The sequence below is a fragment of the Erpetoichthys calabaricus genome, chromosome 18 (genome assembly GCF_900747795.2).
Source record: "Erpetoichthys calabaricus chromosome 18, fErpCal1.3, whole genome shotgun sequence".
In the NCBI taxonomy this organism is placed as follows: Eukaryota; Metazoa; Chordata; class Cladistia; order Polypteriformes; family Polypteridae; genus Erpetoichthys; species Erpetoichthys calabaricus.
In genome coordinates, this window is record NC_041411.2 from 6,684,907 (window position 1) to 6,699,229 (window position 14,323).

General features: G+C 48.8%; 1 protein-coding gene across 1 annotated transcript; it reads right to left on the bottom strand.

Annotated features, from left to right (window-relative positions):
• Positions 1-167: 167 nt before the first annotated feature.
• LOC114668887 (protein FAM216A) lies at positions 168-8,665 on the bottom strand. The gene is made up of 5 exons (XM_028824898.2): positions 8,491-8,665; positions 6,454-6,574; positions 4,849-5,029; positions 1,803-1,885; positions 168-521 (listed from the first exon to the last, which is right to left on the bottom strand). The coding sequence occupies exons 1-5, from the start codon at positions 8,653-8,655 to the stop codon at positions 361-363; spliced, it is 711 nt and encodes a 236-aa protein (XP_028680731.2). The 5' UTR covers positions 8,656-8,665; the 3' UTR covers positions 168-360.
• Between the last annotated feature and the right edge of the window lie 5,658 nt (positions 8,666-14,323).

Here is a 14,323-nt window from a genome sequence, read left to right on the forward strand (position 1 = left end):
CAGCCCACACAGGGCGCAAGGCAGGAAACAAACCCTGGGCAGGGCACCAGCCCACCGCAGGACACACAAACACACACACACAGGGGACAATTTAGGATCGCCAATGCACCTAACCTGCATGTCTTTGGACTGTGGGAGGAAACCCACGCAGACACGGGGAGAACATGGATTAACATATTGAATAGAGAAAATATACCAGCTGCAGGTGTATTTAGGGAGTAACATTGAAACACACATTTTGTGCTCTCTAATTGCACATTGTAATAGCAATATAAACAGCAATTTTCTTGTTCTGTAGTTTAAATTGGGTTCTACAATTTGGTATATTGAGCACTTTGGGGTTTTTTTTTTTCTCTGCTGTCAGGCAGCTTCACCGTCTTCCTTATTCACAGTTCCGTTGTCAGGGTTTTGTGCGTCACTGTCTTTCATTTCCTCGACTGCTAAGATGTCGGTGTTACTATCCAGTGACTCTTCCTCCTGGTTTAGGTCCTCCTTTTCAGGGCTCTCCTTTCCATACGTATCTGTGAAGATAACAAGATTCTAACTGTTCTAAAAGCTTCAGAAGTTTCTGTCAGCCCATTAATCATCAGACCACTCTGAATTTGAAGGGTGTGTTTTGAAAGGGTTCAGTTAGTGTGTATACAGTCTGTATTTTTATATAAAAAATTATATGCACCTAAAGTTTGATTAATGCAATGATTTCTCCTGGCTTTTTTCTCATTTTTTGTGATCAATTATTTATTGAATATTTGAAAAATTGTAAATTTTAAACAAAATTGCACAGAACATTTCTATCAGAAACCATACCCTGATAACACCAACCTCCCAGGGGGTCAGGAAGCACTGAACCAACAGTAGCGTTAATGAGCAGCAGTGATGTAAGGGACTGAACAGCGGTAGGCCAGGCCTGTGTAGTTTTTATGAACAGCGGCAGGCCAGGCCTCATGAGTTTTCATTACAGTTTTGTTAATATGAAATGAAGATAACTCCATGTGTAATAAACTGTACAGGTTAAATACCCAATTATCATTAGTAACAGTCTGGGGAGAATTTCACTGTGAAGCAAGAAGAAACATGAGACTGCCAGCAAGAGTGCCTAAACAGATAAGGTTCTGCTGGTAAGATGGAGGGGAGGACACCTTCTAAAGAATTAGAGCTTCAGTTAACAGAGAGAGAACGAAGACAAGGAGTTAGTTATAAGGGTGCAAAGGGGGGAAAACAGCAGGGCAGAACCAGAACATGTGGAGAAAAGTGTCTGGGACTCCCAATGTGCAGAAGTGACACGAGGATCGGGTTCAGGACCCTCAGATGGTGTTTACAGGAGCAGGGTGAAGTCAGAGAACAAATTTTAATTGGGTTTGTTGATAATAATTAGGATTTTGTGTCCAGCGTTTTACGTTATGCTTTACTGCATCCAGGGAGGAGAGGGGCCTCAGAGTCAAACTGAAATTTATAAGCGGAGTTAACACAATACATTACAGAGGCTGGAAACTTAGAGAGGGTGGAGACAGAGTGACAGAGAGAGTCAAGAGGATCAGCGTCAGAGCAGAGGAAAGAGAGACCCCCACAAGTTCTTAATTTTTGTTTTCTTTTTTCTTTTCTTTTTCTTAGTTGTTTTACTCGGCCTAGCAAGGTTCAGATTTGTGTATCTTGAAAGGTCATTACAAACAAGGCCTCTGACGTTCCTGGTTGTTGTGTTAACTTTGGGATCACACAAATTCCAAACACCCAACACCCAGAAAACGAATTTGCTTGGGTGATAGCAGAGTCCTTCTTTAACTTGAACGTATTGTGCTACTTACCTTTGAAAGATTTGGAAGTCTCTATGCTGGCATTTGCCGTTCTGGTCTTGCTTTGAGATGTGGCTGCAGAGCTGGTTTTCTTTCTGAAAGTTAAAAACAGTTCTGTTTTAGTCCAGGCCTGCATTTTTAAAGCCTAAGTGACAGTGCAGCGGTCCTATGGGTAGCCCTACTGTCGTAAAATTCCCGTGTCCATCTTCTTTGGGTACCTTGTGCAGTTCAGTTGACCATCAACTTTAAATCGTCCTAATTGGTCTTGAGTGTGCATTGTAGTGGACTGGCATTCATTTCATAGTTGATTTCTGCACCACACCTTATGCTGTTAGGACAGACTCCTCTATCTGACCATGTCATGAATCAAATTGTAAACCCAGAATGCTGCGGGCAGTGATATTTTTCCATTAAAAGTAGATAAGATGCACAATCAGCCGGTCTGTTTAATATGTGCATGAGACAGAAAAGCAAACGCCACTGTAAATGCAAGACAAGTAAAGGGCAAAGGAAGCAGAGAGGGACTTTAGACCATCTGTTACTTCTAGAAACTGCTTATCACAGTGGCATAGCTCGAGTTCATGCCACTCGGTGCTTCAATTTGCCACCCTCTAACATATCTGAATATGTTAGCCTGCTTAAATAGAAAATTAAAATGACGTATAGAGGAAAAATTAAGATACGTTTTGCATCGATTTATTCATATATAGAGAAACAGCAATAATTTTTCACATTTAATTATTTATAAGTGTCAACTAGACAAGAATATAGTATAGACAAACTGATAAGCCGTGTTGTAATTATTAGTTTAATATAATTACGCTTGCGAAAACCAGAACCAGTGTGGTGTACAAGTGATAGGTGGGGATGTTTTCTGCGCAGAGGAAGAACGCATTCGGATTGATAACGAAACATAATTATAAATTGTAAATTAGTTGTTTATGTTCCTAGAAATTATTATTGGTGTAATGTTTATGTTCATTTTTGTTATTGCCTCATAAATTACAACTGTTGTGTCTGATGCCTTCACCGAAGGACAGCCGGAAGGTTATTTTTGAAGCGTTTGTGGATAAAAATCTGAGGATTTTTTCATTGCAAACCCTGCTGCTTACACATGAATTGGCCAATAAAGCCGCCCGGGACGCACTTCAGCGTGATGTTCCCGTTGGGTGGGGATCCCAAAAGAGTTCAGAAACCTCACAAGAAGAAGAAAAGGATGATTCGGCTCCTGATTGATAGCTGTGCTGCCCACAACAGGCTTCCACATTTAGATAATGTTGGCGTTGAATTCCTCCCACCCAATTGCGCAGCAGTGCTTCAGCCATTGGGTTTGGGCATCATTCGCACCCTGAAAGTGAATTATCGCAAGGAAATGTTGAGAAAAATTCTCGTCAGCATAACTTGTAGACAGGAGAAGATTAAAATGGATGCGGCAGAAGCAATTGAAATGATTGCAGACGCCTGGACGCAAGTTAAAGCACTATAGCAACAAATACAGAATCTCGTTACAACGAAATATTGTTTTTAAGTCCCTGGCAGTTCAATGTAACGAAATTTTACCTGACTATTCTGGAGGTAAAAGGAGGTGCTACAGACTAGTGGGCATATCAATCTAATCAAGTGGCCACTGAGTGGGATATCCAGTGTAATATGAGAAAGCCTGCAGTCTACCGAGACATGACCAGAATCCTTTTTCAAGCTGGGGTGTAACTATAAATTCACGTACAGCTGAAGAAGCCATAGAGCCGTGACTGAAACTAAACACTCGAGCATTGACGAGACTCGGAGGGTGCTCGTGAGTGCTGACTGAATTACTTTGCATTTTTAATGTAGCTGTGATAATTGTAAGCATCGCCACAGAGCAGCATTTGCTGTGCCCGCAGGCAAGAATGGTGTGCCTGTCCCAGCAGCACACTCGAGTGACCACACAGGTGACACAGTTGGTCCCAGGCATAATGGTGAGAGTGGTGTTGTTTTTGTCACTTATCTTTTTGTGTGTGTGACTCAGTGGCTCCACCCCCTAGCCCCTCCCACCTCCCTGTTGCTGCTGTGACGGAAGGCTGGGGAACGTTCTCAGCCTTGTAGGCCAGTATACTGGAAGGACCGGGGAAGCAAATGTGTGCAGGACATTGCCTCTCCCAGAGCGCTAGATGGCAGCCCCCCACCCCTCAAACCCCAACCCGGGTTGCAGCAGTGCCTCGGATTCCCACAGGCCTCCCTCATGGCAGGTGGAGTTTGGCACAGCCCTGTTGGGGTCCGGGGGAACTGCAGAGCCCTACTTTTACTTACTGATGGGCCACCTGAAGTGCTCCCAGGTGCAGCATAAAAGGGACCATCCCACTTCACTCTGGGAGGAAGAGTCAGGAGGAAGAGGAAGAAGCTTCCCAAAGGAGGAGTGGGGTGGTGAGAGGAGAGACAAAGTGCTGTTTGTTGATCTGGACGTGTCCCTCGGGGTGTTTGGGGAGCTCCTGGTGGCCACACTGGGCAACACCAATTGTGCTGCAGTCACCTGCAGAAGTTAAGACAGGGACCTGCAGCTCGAGTCTGCTTTCTCAAGTGCCATTTTGGATAGCTGTGTTTGCTTTGTCACCTTATGTCCGTGGTAGGACTTAATTAAAAGTTTGGTTTATGACACGTTTGTTCTGAACTACACCAAAAAAAGAAGTTGACAAGAGTGCCATCTTAACCTTTGTGCTCACAGCTTGCCTTTCTCATCAGGTGGGCAGTGAGTGGGTGGAGAGGGGCACTTAGAAGATGACCACCTCTGAAGGGGCAACTCTCCATACACAGCGTATCTAAATGGCATTTGAGTCCGTTACTGGGCACACTTACAGACACCCGCCTTAGTCAGTTCAGAGGCTTTAGTGTGGCTACACTACCTCTTTACTGAAGATGAACTTCTACCCACACTGCCACAAATCAGTGATGGGGGGCACACACCAGGAATGTCCTCAGTTTAATTAGATGAAGGGGCTTAAATGATCCTCCTTGTGTTGGAGTGGACATTGCTGTGCTTAGCCCGGCCACACATTTCAAATTAAAGTTAGCCCTTGCTGACCTCTGCCGGTGGTCCACTATCCTGGGAAGAATGGTTTTGCCCCACTGAGCCGTCTGAGTGTTGGCCGGGCAGCTTCCCAAGCGCTTGACTCCGTGCTCCACGTCTGCTTTTGCGCTTCTTTGGGCTGTCGGCTCGTTTCGCGTCCTCTGGGGGCACCGATTTTCATGGAAGACATGGTGACCTGCCACAAAAAACAAAAAGGTCATCTTGTACCACCCTGTCCTGAGGAGGTGGTACGCTCATTTGAAAAGGGTCTTTCCTGCTGAAATTCTGCTCAGGTACTACTCTGCCCTGGCATGAGTATCGAGGGTGGACAGATTAAAAGACGCGCCTTACAGGGTGTTACTATGACGAGAGTCACCCCTGCTCATGTTGTCGTACAAGTCTTGTGCTCTCAGTAACGGCACATCGCACCATTGGTGACGAGGACACGGCTCCAGTCCTTTGATAGACGGGGGAGCTGAAAGGCTTTGTGGCACTCGGTGCTCCAGAACCTTCCATAAAGGCTCAGTGAGTTCAGGTGGGTGGCGCTGGAGTTTCAGTCCTGGTGTCCATGGCACACGGCTGCACTGTCAGTGCCGTCACCACGGGGTACACCTGGTCCTATGAAATGGCCTCGTATTCCTTTGCCTTGACACAACTGTAATGTAAAGACTCCCACAAGGTGGCCGCCCGCACCATCATGGATCTCAGGCCACGAGTAACAGTAGGGGGTTAAAGGCCGCCATTGGCACCTTGGCATGGACTGGCAACTTGCCTTGGGCCTGATGGTTGCTGGGATGTGCTGGATGAACAGGTTAGGGAACCGGAAGGATCGATGGAGGCTTTGCTTGCGTTACTCAAAATATCAACACACCCACATGTAAGAAACGGGGTGAAGGACCCCTCCTCAGCCGTGGCTACGGGTGGTCAGGGTTTGTGCTCCCGACACCCATGTTCTGCCACTTTGTATGACAGCTCTGAACAGAAATGCTTTCCGAGTGGCAGCCATGTCACTGGCGTTGGCTTTGTGAAGGTCCCACTGTATATTGTTGTCGTTCAGAAGGTGCCGTGGCATTTAGCAGCTATCTTCTGAAGCGTCCCACCGGTCCCAATCGGGGGGTTTAATTTTGTCAGTGCAGTTCAGCATATGCTGTCATTTAATTTTTGAGATTGTTCCCCCTGAAAAAGTAAATTATTTTTGCTCCAAATTCCCACCGACACAACTCCAGTTTGAGCCCCCAGCCCGTGGAGCGGTTTCTGTCCAACTTCTTTTACGGCCGACACTTGGCAGTAAGTGGCACTCAGCCTAACAGGACTCGCCTATGGAGATGGCGTTTAGTGACTTGCCATTGTTTCCGTTATTGTGCCCTACCTGACCCCCCCCCCCCCCCAAGTGTCGTCTGTATTACCCCAGTGCAGATCAACCTGTGAAGTATTTAAGGGTGGCAGAGAGCCCCTCGCACCCGAGCTTCTCACAGGCAGTGGGCCACGATGGGCACTCAAGGGTCACCTTTAAGAGGCAGCAGAGCGTGTAGTGTGCTGACATAAAGTGAGCAGGACCCCCCCAGGGGCACTCGGCAGATGTGGGCACAGGTGAGGAGGTGGTGGCCCGGCTGTACTCACTTGTGCGCTCGGGTAGCATGTTGGCGTACTGCCGCCTGATGAGCGCGCGCATGCCCTCGGTGCTGTAGATGTTGGCGATGCTGCACAGGTACTTCTTCTGCCCTGCCGTCAATTCCGGGTACTGAAAAAGAAAAAACGTGAGATGATCGCTGGGGCTTTAAACAACTCTAAAATCCTTCACAGGTGCTGTGGTGGTCTCAGGTTAACTTAGTGGGGCTTATTCTGTTAAGTCAATTGGAGCTGAGGAACAAGGGGCAGCGTAGGCCCCTCGTGTGCCCGCGTCTGGTGATTGAACCCTGCGGCCGCTCCTTGTTGTTTTACAGTTTGCATGATCTACCTGTGTGTGTGCGTGTGTGTGTGTGTGTGGGGGGGGGTGTGTGTGTCGGAATGTTCTAAACACGAGTTTAGAGCCGAGTCTAAACTGGTCAGAGTTTCTGCATTTCGGTGGTCCCTGTGGTGGACGGGCTGCCCTCTCCATGTCTGTTTCCTGCCTTACACCTTCCTGTGTGCCGGGATGGCCTCTTGTCGAGTCTCCAGTGGACTTAGTGGGCTTGCTAAAGGGGATGAGTGGGGGGTGGGGGGGAGCACATAACACAGAAGAGTGGGGTTTGCCCGCCGTGCCCATCTTGTGTGGAGTTTGCATTTTGTCTTCATGCCCGTGTATATTTCCTACAGGTGGTCCGTTTTCCTCCCACAGTCCAACTTTAGGTTGATTGACCTGTGCGTACGCGTGTTTGTGCGTACGCGTGTTTGTGCATACGCGTGTTTGTGCGTACGCGTGTTTGTGCGTACGCGTGTTTGTGCGTGTGCGTTCACTCTCTGACTGGACTCGTGCCCTCTGTTTGTGGGTTTGGATAGCTGCCCCACCGTCCCGCTCAGGATAAGGGGCTTTGATAAATGAATGAGGTGTTGGAGAAGGTGAAACTCGAACAGTCACTACGACGCAGAGTGTATCTTCATGACAGGGGGCTGAAAAAATGTGACGGCACTGCGGCCCACCATGGAGGGCGTGGATCAGTGAGATGAGGGCTGGCGCCCGTGTGCTCGAGGGGCGTTCACTTTAGAGGTGGTCTTGAGTTGATTCTTCCATTGTGAAGACATGACCCCACTCCCCTGTACATCACCACTTCAGTGACCTGCTTGGTGACTTCACTCCGGGGGGCTGCTCCCTCTCTGCTCTTCCTTCTCCCTCCGTAGCTGCAGAGTAAGAACGAGCATAGCGGCCCATGGTGCCCAGTTGGGCTTTTCACTGTCCTCGCCGTCTCCTACTCCGCCTCGCTACAAGGGGTCACACAGGCTCTCATTATTTTTGGGGTTCAGCCTCTGGTGGGTTTCAGAAACCCATGTAACCCCAAGGAATAAGGCTGCAGGCGGAGGGCACAGTCTTCTGAAGCCTAAGCACCCACTCTACAACCTGTCAGGGCACCAGTTGGGCACAAGTCAGCCACCCGCTGTGAATAGGGCACAAGGGCATTGAAGGACCACCTATGAACTCCCCAACCAACACTCAACGACCCACACGCAGGTCTTTAGATATGGGAGGCCAGGGGGGCAGTCAAACAAAACACACACGGGTGCAATGACCGGACTGTGCATCTGTGAGACGGCCACCCTAATCGCTGTGCCGCCACGGCATCATTGTCTGCTTCTGCGCTCCTCTGTCATTTTATAATAGCAAATGAAGAAAATGGGCATGGATTTGTCATGAATTGCCGCCAGTTAAGTTGGTGACATGGCAGCGGTGGGACTCGGCTCTCTGTGACATCCCCTCCACAGTTCAATGGAGTGCCAAGATGGAGGGGCTTGTGTGTGTCCTGCACACCCCTCCATTTGGGTCAGACCAGGGTCCAGCTGCAGACCACCGCAGTGCGGTTTACTTGATGTTTCGCCTGCCATTACAGACACACAACCTCTTAACGCGGAGTGCAGCTCTGGGGGTCTGCAGCTGGACCATTGGCTCAAAAGAGACTCTCCGTAGTGCATTGTGTGCCCTGCAGGGGGCGCCATTCAGTCAGTCAGACATGTGCACAAGCGTACCTGCAGGAAGGGGGCGCCCATCATGGATTTGGGGATGTGCACCGTCTTCAGCAGGGGAGGGTCCAGCTGTGAGGCGGAGGGGCCGGGTACGGGCCTGTGGAGCCTGACTGCCACCCTGTGCTCTGGCGGTGGTCCTAGGACAGACAAACAGAGGAAGGAGTACATTGGTTAGCTGGGGTTTCATCTTCTCCTTTTCCGTTTTTTAATACCTCAAGTCGATTTTGGTTCCCACACCCACACGTTCTGCCAATTCAGATTCGTCAGCCCCCCTAAAGGCAAGGATGCTAAGTGGGTGCAAATCCACAAGAAAACAGGGAGAACATGCTAACTCCATACACCGAGTCTGAAATCGAGGCGTGTGGGCTTTGGAGTACCTGCGCCACAATTCATTTTAGTTTGATATAGCGCCTTGCACATTGGGCTCAGAAAGCACTGACCGGAATACCAAACAGCACAACACCGCAGTAACGTCACATGGATTGCAGGCCCGTCCTGTCCAGGGTGGGTTCCTGCTGCTAAAAATGGGCTCTGACGTCCTAAATGAGCAGTCTGGATGGCCGGAAGGGGACCAAAATCAGGAGGGGGGTCTTAGATTGTCACCGGCTGTGTGACCCAGGAACGGCCAACCCCAGTCCGTGAAGACACGCCAGCCCAATGTACATCACAGGGTTGAGTTTCATAATCCTCTGGTGGTTACCGGTGCCCCCCGGGGAGCCATCCTGCTGCCTTAGCTACTGTTGCTAAGCGCCCTCGCAGTGCCCGGTGCCAAGATACTGTTGGCAGCACCCAGCCTAAGACGCTGGGGAGGTGGGAGGCTTTCCGAGAGAAACAGTCTTTGCTTTGTGTGTCTGCTCTTTAATGTGTACAGCATGGTGCCCCTTACTATTAGGTGGTTCAAGCACAGCTGCTTTGAGTGCCACACGATGAGCCAGCCTGGCATTTGTTATATTGTTAATAAAAAAGGGAATCTGAGGCTGCATGCCATGCAGGAGCCTTTCACTGTTAAAGACGGCACTTCACTATATATAGCGCCTTTCAGGGCATGCACTTTAGTCCTATTTTTATATGTGCCCAATTCAAAGTGTCTGTTAGCTAAGCCTGAATTGTAGAAGCGGCCGGACCCGTGGCACTGTATATAGCGCCTTTCACAGTATTGGCCATTATGGACCAGATCTCCTCATTTTAAATCCAAGTCCATCTGTCCGCCCGTCACACGTTTGTTTATGTAGCTCCTTTGTTTTAATTGTGCCCCCCACCGCCGCCACCCGCATGGCCGCACTGGCTAATCCATCAGAAGTTATTGTGTGTGTGTGCCAGGAGCAGAGCGAGGCCGAGCCGTCACTCTAAATGTCACATGAAGACCTGATGTCCCAAAGACGGGCCCTTCAATTATAAATGAACCAAATGAGAAGGTCCGCCAGAGGTGCCACATGGCAGTAACGTGAGAGCACCTGTGACATCCCCCTCCGGCGGCGGCCCACCCAGCGCGACTCATAGACACTTCACGTGTGCCCACCGGTGCCGCAGAGATAACACTGAAGGGTACTCACCGGGCGTGTGCTCGGCATGCAGCAGGCAGCCATGTCCAGCAGACCTTTAGAGGCAGAGAAAGAAAAGCACAAAACAGTTTATATAGCGCCTTTATGGTGAGCAGTACCCGAAGGCGCTTTACACGTGTCATACTGTGGTCTCTGGCGGGTGAGGCGTGAACCTGACATTCTGATGCCATTTTGTGCCCTTCATGGTGAACTCTGTCCCAAGTGCAGAACCGTTATGGTTACATTTCAACAGTTGGCGCCCCGTCAGCCCACATAGCAGTCAATGTTGCGGATTAAACCCGTGAAGAGCCAGAATGATATAGCGCCTTTCACGGTGAGTTCTATCCCATGCCTTTTTTTTTTTACAGATGTAATTTTCTTATCATTTCTCCCCTGGCAGCTGAAGTGACACTGAGGCTGATTTTATATAGCGCCTTTCAGGTTGAGTTCCATCCCATGCCATTTTCCAGGTGCAGAACTATTATGGTCACACTGTTCTTTCAACAGTTGGCGCTCCAACAAGGCCACATCGTGGTAAGTGATGAGCATTAAACCTCTGAAAGTCTTGATATGCTATAGCGCCTTTCATGGTAAGGTCTATCTCCTGTCTTTTTGCAGGTGTTGTCGTATTTTAACAGTTGGAGCCTAAGCAGGGTGCTCAAGGCTCAAGGACCGATCCTCTGATGAGCCGAATGTATATAGCGCCTTTCTGGGCGAGCTCCATCCATCCCATGCCATTGTTAGATAGATAGATAGATAGATAGATAGATACTTTATTAATCCCATTGTTCAGGTTCTTGTTCTCGTCATATCTCAATAGTTAGTTGTTCAGGGCTGCACGGGGTACACTGATGTGGATATGACACACTACGGCCACTAGAGGGCCACACTGTCCTCTCCGCTCCGCCTAAATTCAATGCTTTTAACCCCAAAACTGAACTGGAGTAGAAGACCACGTTTGGTGAGAATCACGACGACGTGTTAAGGGGCTGCTGAGTTTCTGCCTGCGGTGTCTTAGGGTGTACTGTATTAGCATTTGAGGCCAGCAGGGGGCGACATTGCAGAGGAAGGGCTGCTATAAAGAGAGGGGGGGGCAAAAGAGAGCTCACTTGTGTGGGGCAACGCGACCCCAGGCCCTTTGTTTCGCACCCTCACAGTGGCAGCGTACAGTACGGAAACCCACTTCGGGGCCTCTTTCTCTTACCTTGAACCCGTGACCACAGTTTTAGTTCATTTGTGAGTCACTGGGGTTACACCCTTAATATCTAAAGTGGATCTTCGGGGGTCCACCCACTGCTAAGATTTTTACCTTAATACGCCCCCCTTATTGATATCTCAACCCAGTCCGTCCAGTTTTATAACTCACGCATTCAGTTCAGGGGTCGGCAGTATCGCATGAGGGGAGGGCACCGCCAGACCATCGGACGGCCAAACCCATTCAGACCCCCTAGCGCTTATATGGCGTTTTCTGCCTCCTTAAATTGTTTTGGAAGCTCCTACAGTGTGGACGTTTAGCCGAGTGGTTGTGCCATATAAAGGGGTGACTGCCTCGGTCGGTAAGCTCGGGGTGAAAGTCGTAGTATAAGAGAGGGGGGGGGGTGTAGAGAGAGAGAGAGGGGGGGTGTGTAAGAGAGAGAGGGGGGGGTGAGAGAGAGGGGGGGGGGTGTGAGAGAGAGAGAGAGAGGGGGGGGGTCACAATTCTCCGATGAAAAGCGCTGTGACCCAGATCTTCACATCAAAGCCAGGCGTTGTATAAAAACGAAAATGAGGGGTCCTGGCGAGTAAGAAGGACGCAAACGTCACCGGAGTGCCATCAGTTCGGGGACAAAGCCCGACAGCCACTTTATGGGAACTCCGGCCGAACACTAGCAGCCAAAGCTGCTTCAAGCCCCTCCGCGACAGCCGCCGTCAGTATTACGGTGATAAGCGATATGGCGTGACGCCTCCGCTAATCGCGACGAGGACGTTTAACTACGGTGAGAGAAACTTCAAGTGAGAGCTGTGCGGCTGAAAGGCGCTATATACATCGTGATCAACACAACACCACACCGCGGTGATGCTCGGCGGGCGCTGTAATCTCCAAGCCAAACAGGCGGCCCCGTCCTCACCTGCTGGCCGCCGCTCTCCGCAGGCTCCCCGGGTGCGGACTGCTGCCGTGGCCGCGCTGCTCTTGCTGCTCCAGGAAGGTCACCTGCTTTCTCATGACTGGCGGCTCCGACGCGGTCGGTCGCTCGGCTCGAACTTCGCAGGCTCCGCCGATGACGTCGAGTTACGTGTGGCGGGAGGGAAGGGATGCGAAAGAGAGGCGGCAGCTACCGAGCTGACTGGGCGGGGATGAGCCTCACCAGGCAACGTTGTGCGCAAGGCAGGAACCGACTTCGGACGGGATGAAGAACACGCGCAGTACTCACCGTAGTGGGCTTCAAGGGGGGGGTGACTGCGACTCTTCAATTCCACCGGGGAGGTAAAGGTAACATTATACAAAGTTATTGACGGTTATACCTGCCTTGCACTCTCCACCTGACACTGTGTTTTTATTACTCTTTAATTTAATATTGTTTTTTGTATCAGTAAGGTGCTGCTGGAGTATGTGAATTTCCTCTTGGGATTAATAAAGTATCTATCTATCTATCTATCTATCTATCTATCTATCTATCTATCTATCTATCTATCTAATCCTGCCAACTACACTATCTCTCTCTCTCTCTGCTCATGTCTCCTACATTTCATGGATATAAATGAATAAACACAAACGGCCTGGTGGCGCAGCAGTACCCGTCCCCGGTACCCCCTCCGTGGAGTTTGCATGTTCTCCCTGAGTTTTTGGTGGATTGGCATCACTAAATTGGCCCGTGCGTGTGTTCACCCTGTGATAGGCTGGCGTCGTTCCTTGCGCCTGATGACTGCCCAATGATTGCCATGACATCACGAGGGGGCTTCTGAGACTTCATCCCCTGATCCTCTCCCACCTGTTCAATGCATATATGAATATACCAACCTATATGTTCTTTATTTTAGAACTAGTTTCTTCTGTATAACGTTCTGATAATGGCCGCCAGGCCCCCAGTAAGTGCTTAAACTATCAACACCACTAGGCTGTGAGGGGCTCCAGCTGCTCCATCAGCCTAATCAGGATAAGAAGGCTTGGAAATGGATAGATAAGTAAGTACACCAATAAATCAATGCATTGTGAAATTCATCTTAATAAATAGATGTATCTGTGTGTGTGTGAGATCATCAGTCACTCCAACAAATGACGCATCAGAAACATTAACACTGCTTTAACAAATCTCATACCAAATGGTATATAACAGAGACATATGCATTGTATTTATCATTCCAACAAATGGCACATCACAAACATTTGTAGTATTAAAATGCATTGATTTTGTCGTTCCAACAGATGGTGAACCACACACATTAACACTGCTTTTATGAATCCCATACCCAATGTTACATAACAGAGACATATGGATTACATGGTGCAGTGCAAACAGTAATGCAGGGGTCTACAGCTACAACAACTGGTACAGCTAGTAGGATAAAAAATAAATAAAAATAATAATATGGGAGCAGAAATAATGAAATGCTTCATTAAATACATGTTTCTTGCTAATTTTTTTTTTATGCTTATTCAGTAAATGTTTCATTTATTCATTAAATTTGAGTTAGACGGCCATCAAGGGCCACATTTGTTGCGGTCACTTCAGATGCAGACCCCTATTGGTGAACTTAGGAGCTTCTTGAACCAATCAAAACACAGTACCTGCTAGAGCCCACCCTCACAAGTTTGATGGGTGAAAATGACAGCATTAATTTCGTTATTGAATTATTTCTTCATTTATTTATTACACTAAGTATATAAATAAATAACAGATGACATGTTTCGTAACACCTTTAATTATGTATGCACACATATCATGTTCACGTGGAGACCAGTAGTTGGTCGAGGATCGCTGTCAGTTCCCCGTCGTGTGGAGGCCCCACTGCAAGTCACGAAGGGCTGCAGCGCGGTCCCCAGTCACGTGGTAGCAGAGGTACTTGAAGGGGGCGTGACCGCCTGGCCTATTTTATGTCACTCATCCGTCTAAGCTCCGCCCCATCGTTCCGTTTTTATTTATTTATCGTCACATTTAACAGGACTTGCGGGAAATGCTTTTGTCCTGGAGGAGCAAAACGAGCGCTGATGGCATGAACTGCCATCATATGAGGTACGCGGAAAAGATCTTCGAAAAATTAAAATCTTTGGGACAGGAGTTAATTACCATAGAAAACATACCAGGACAGTGTTGGCA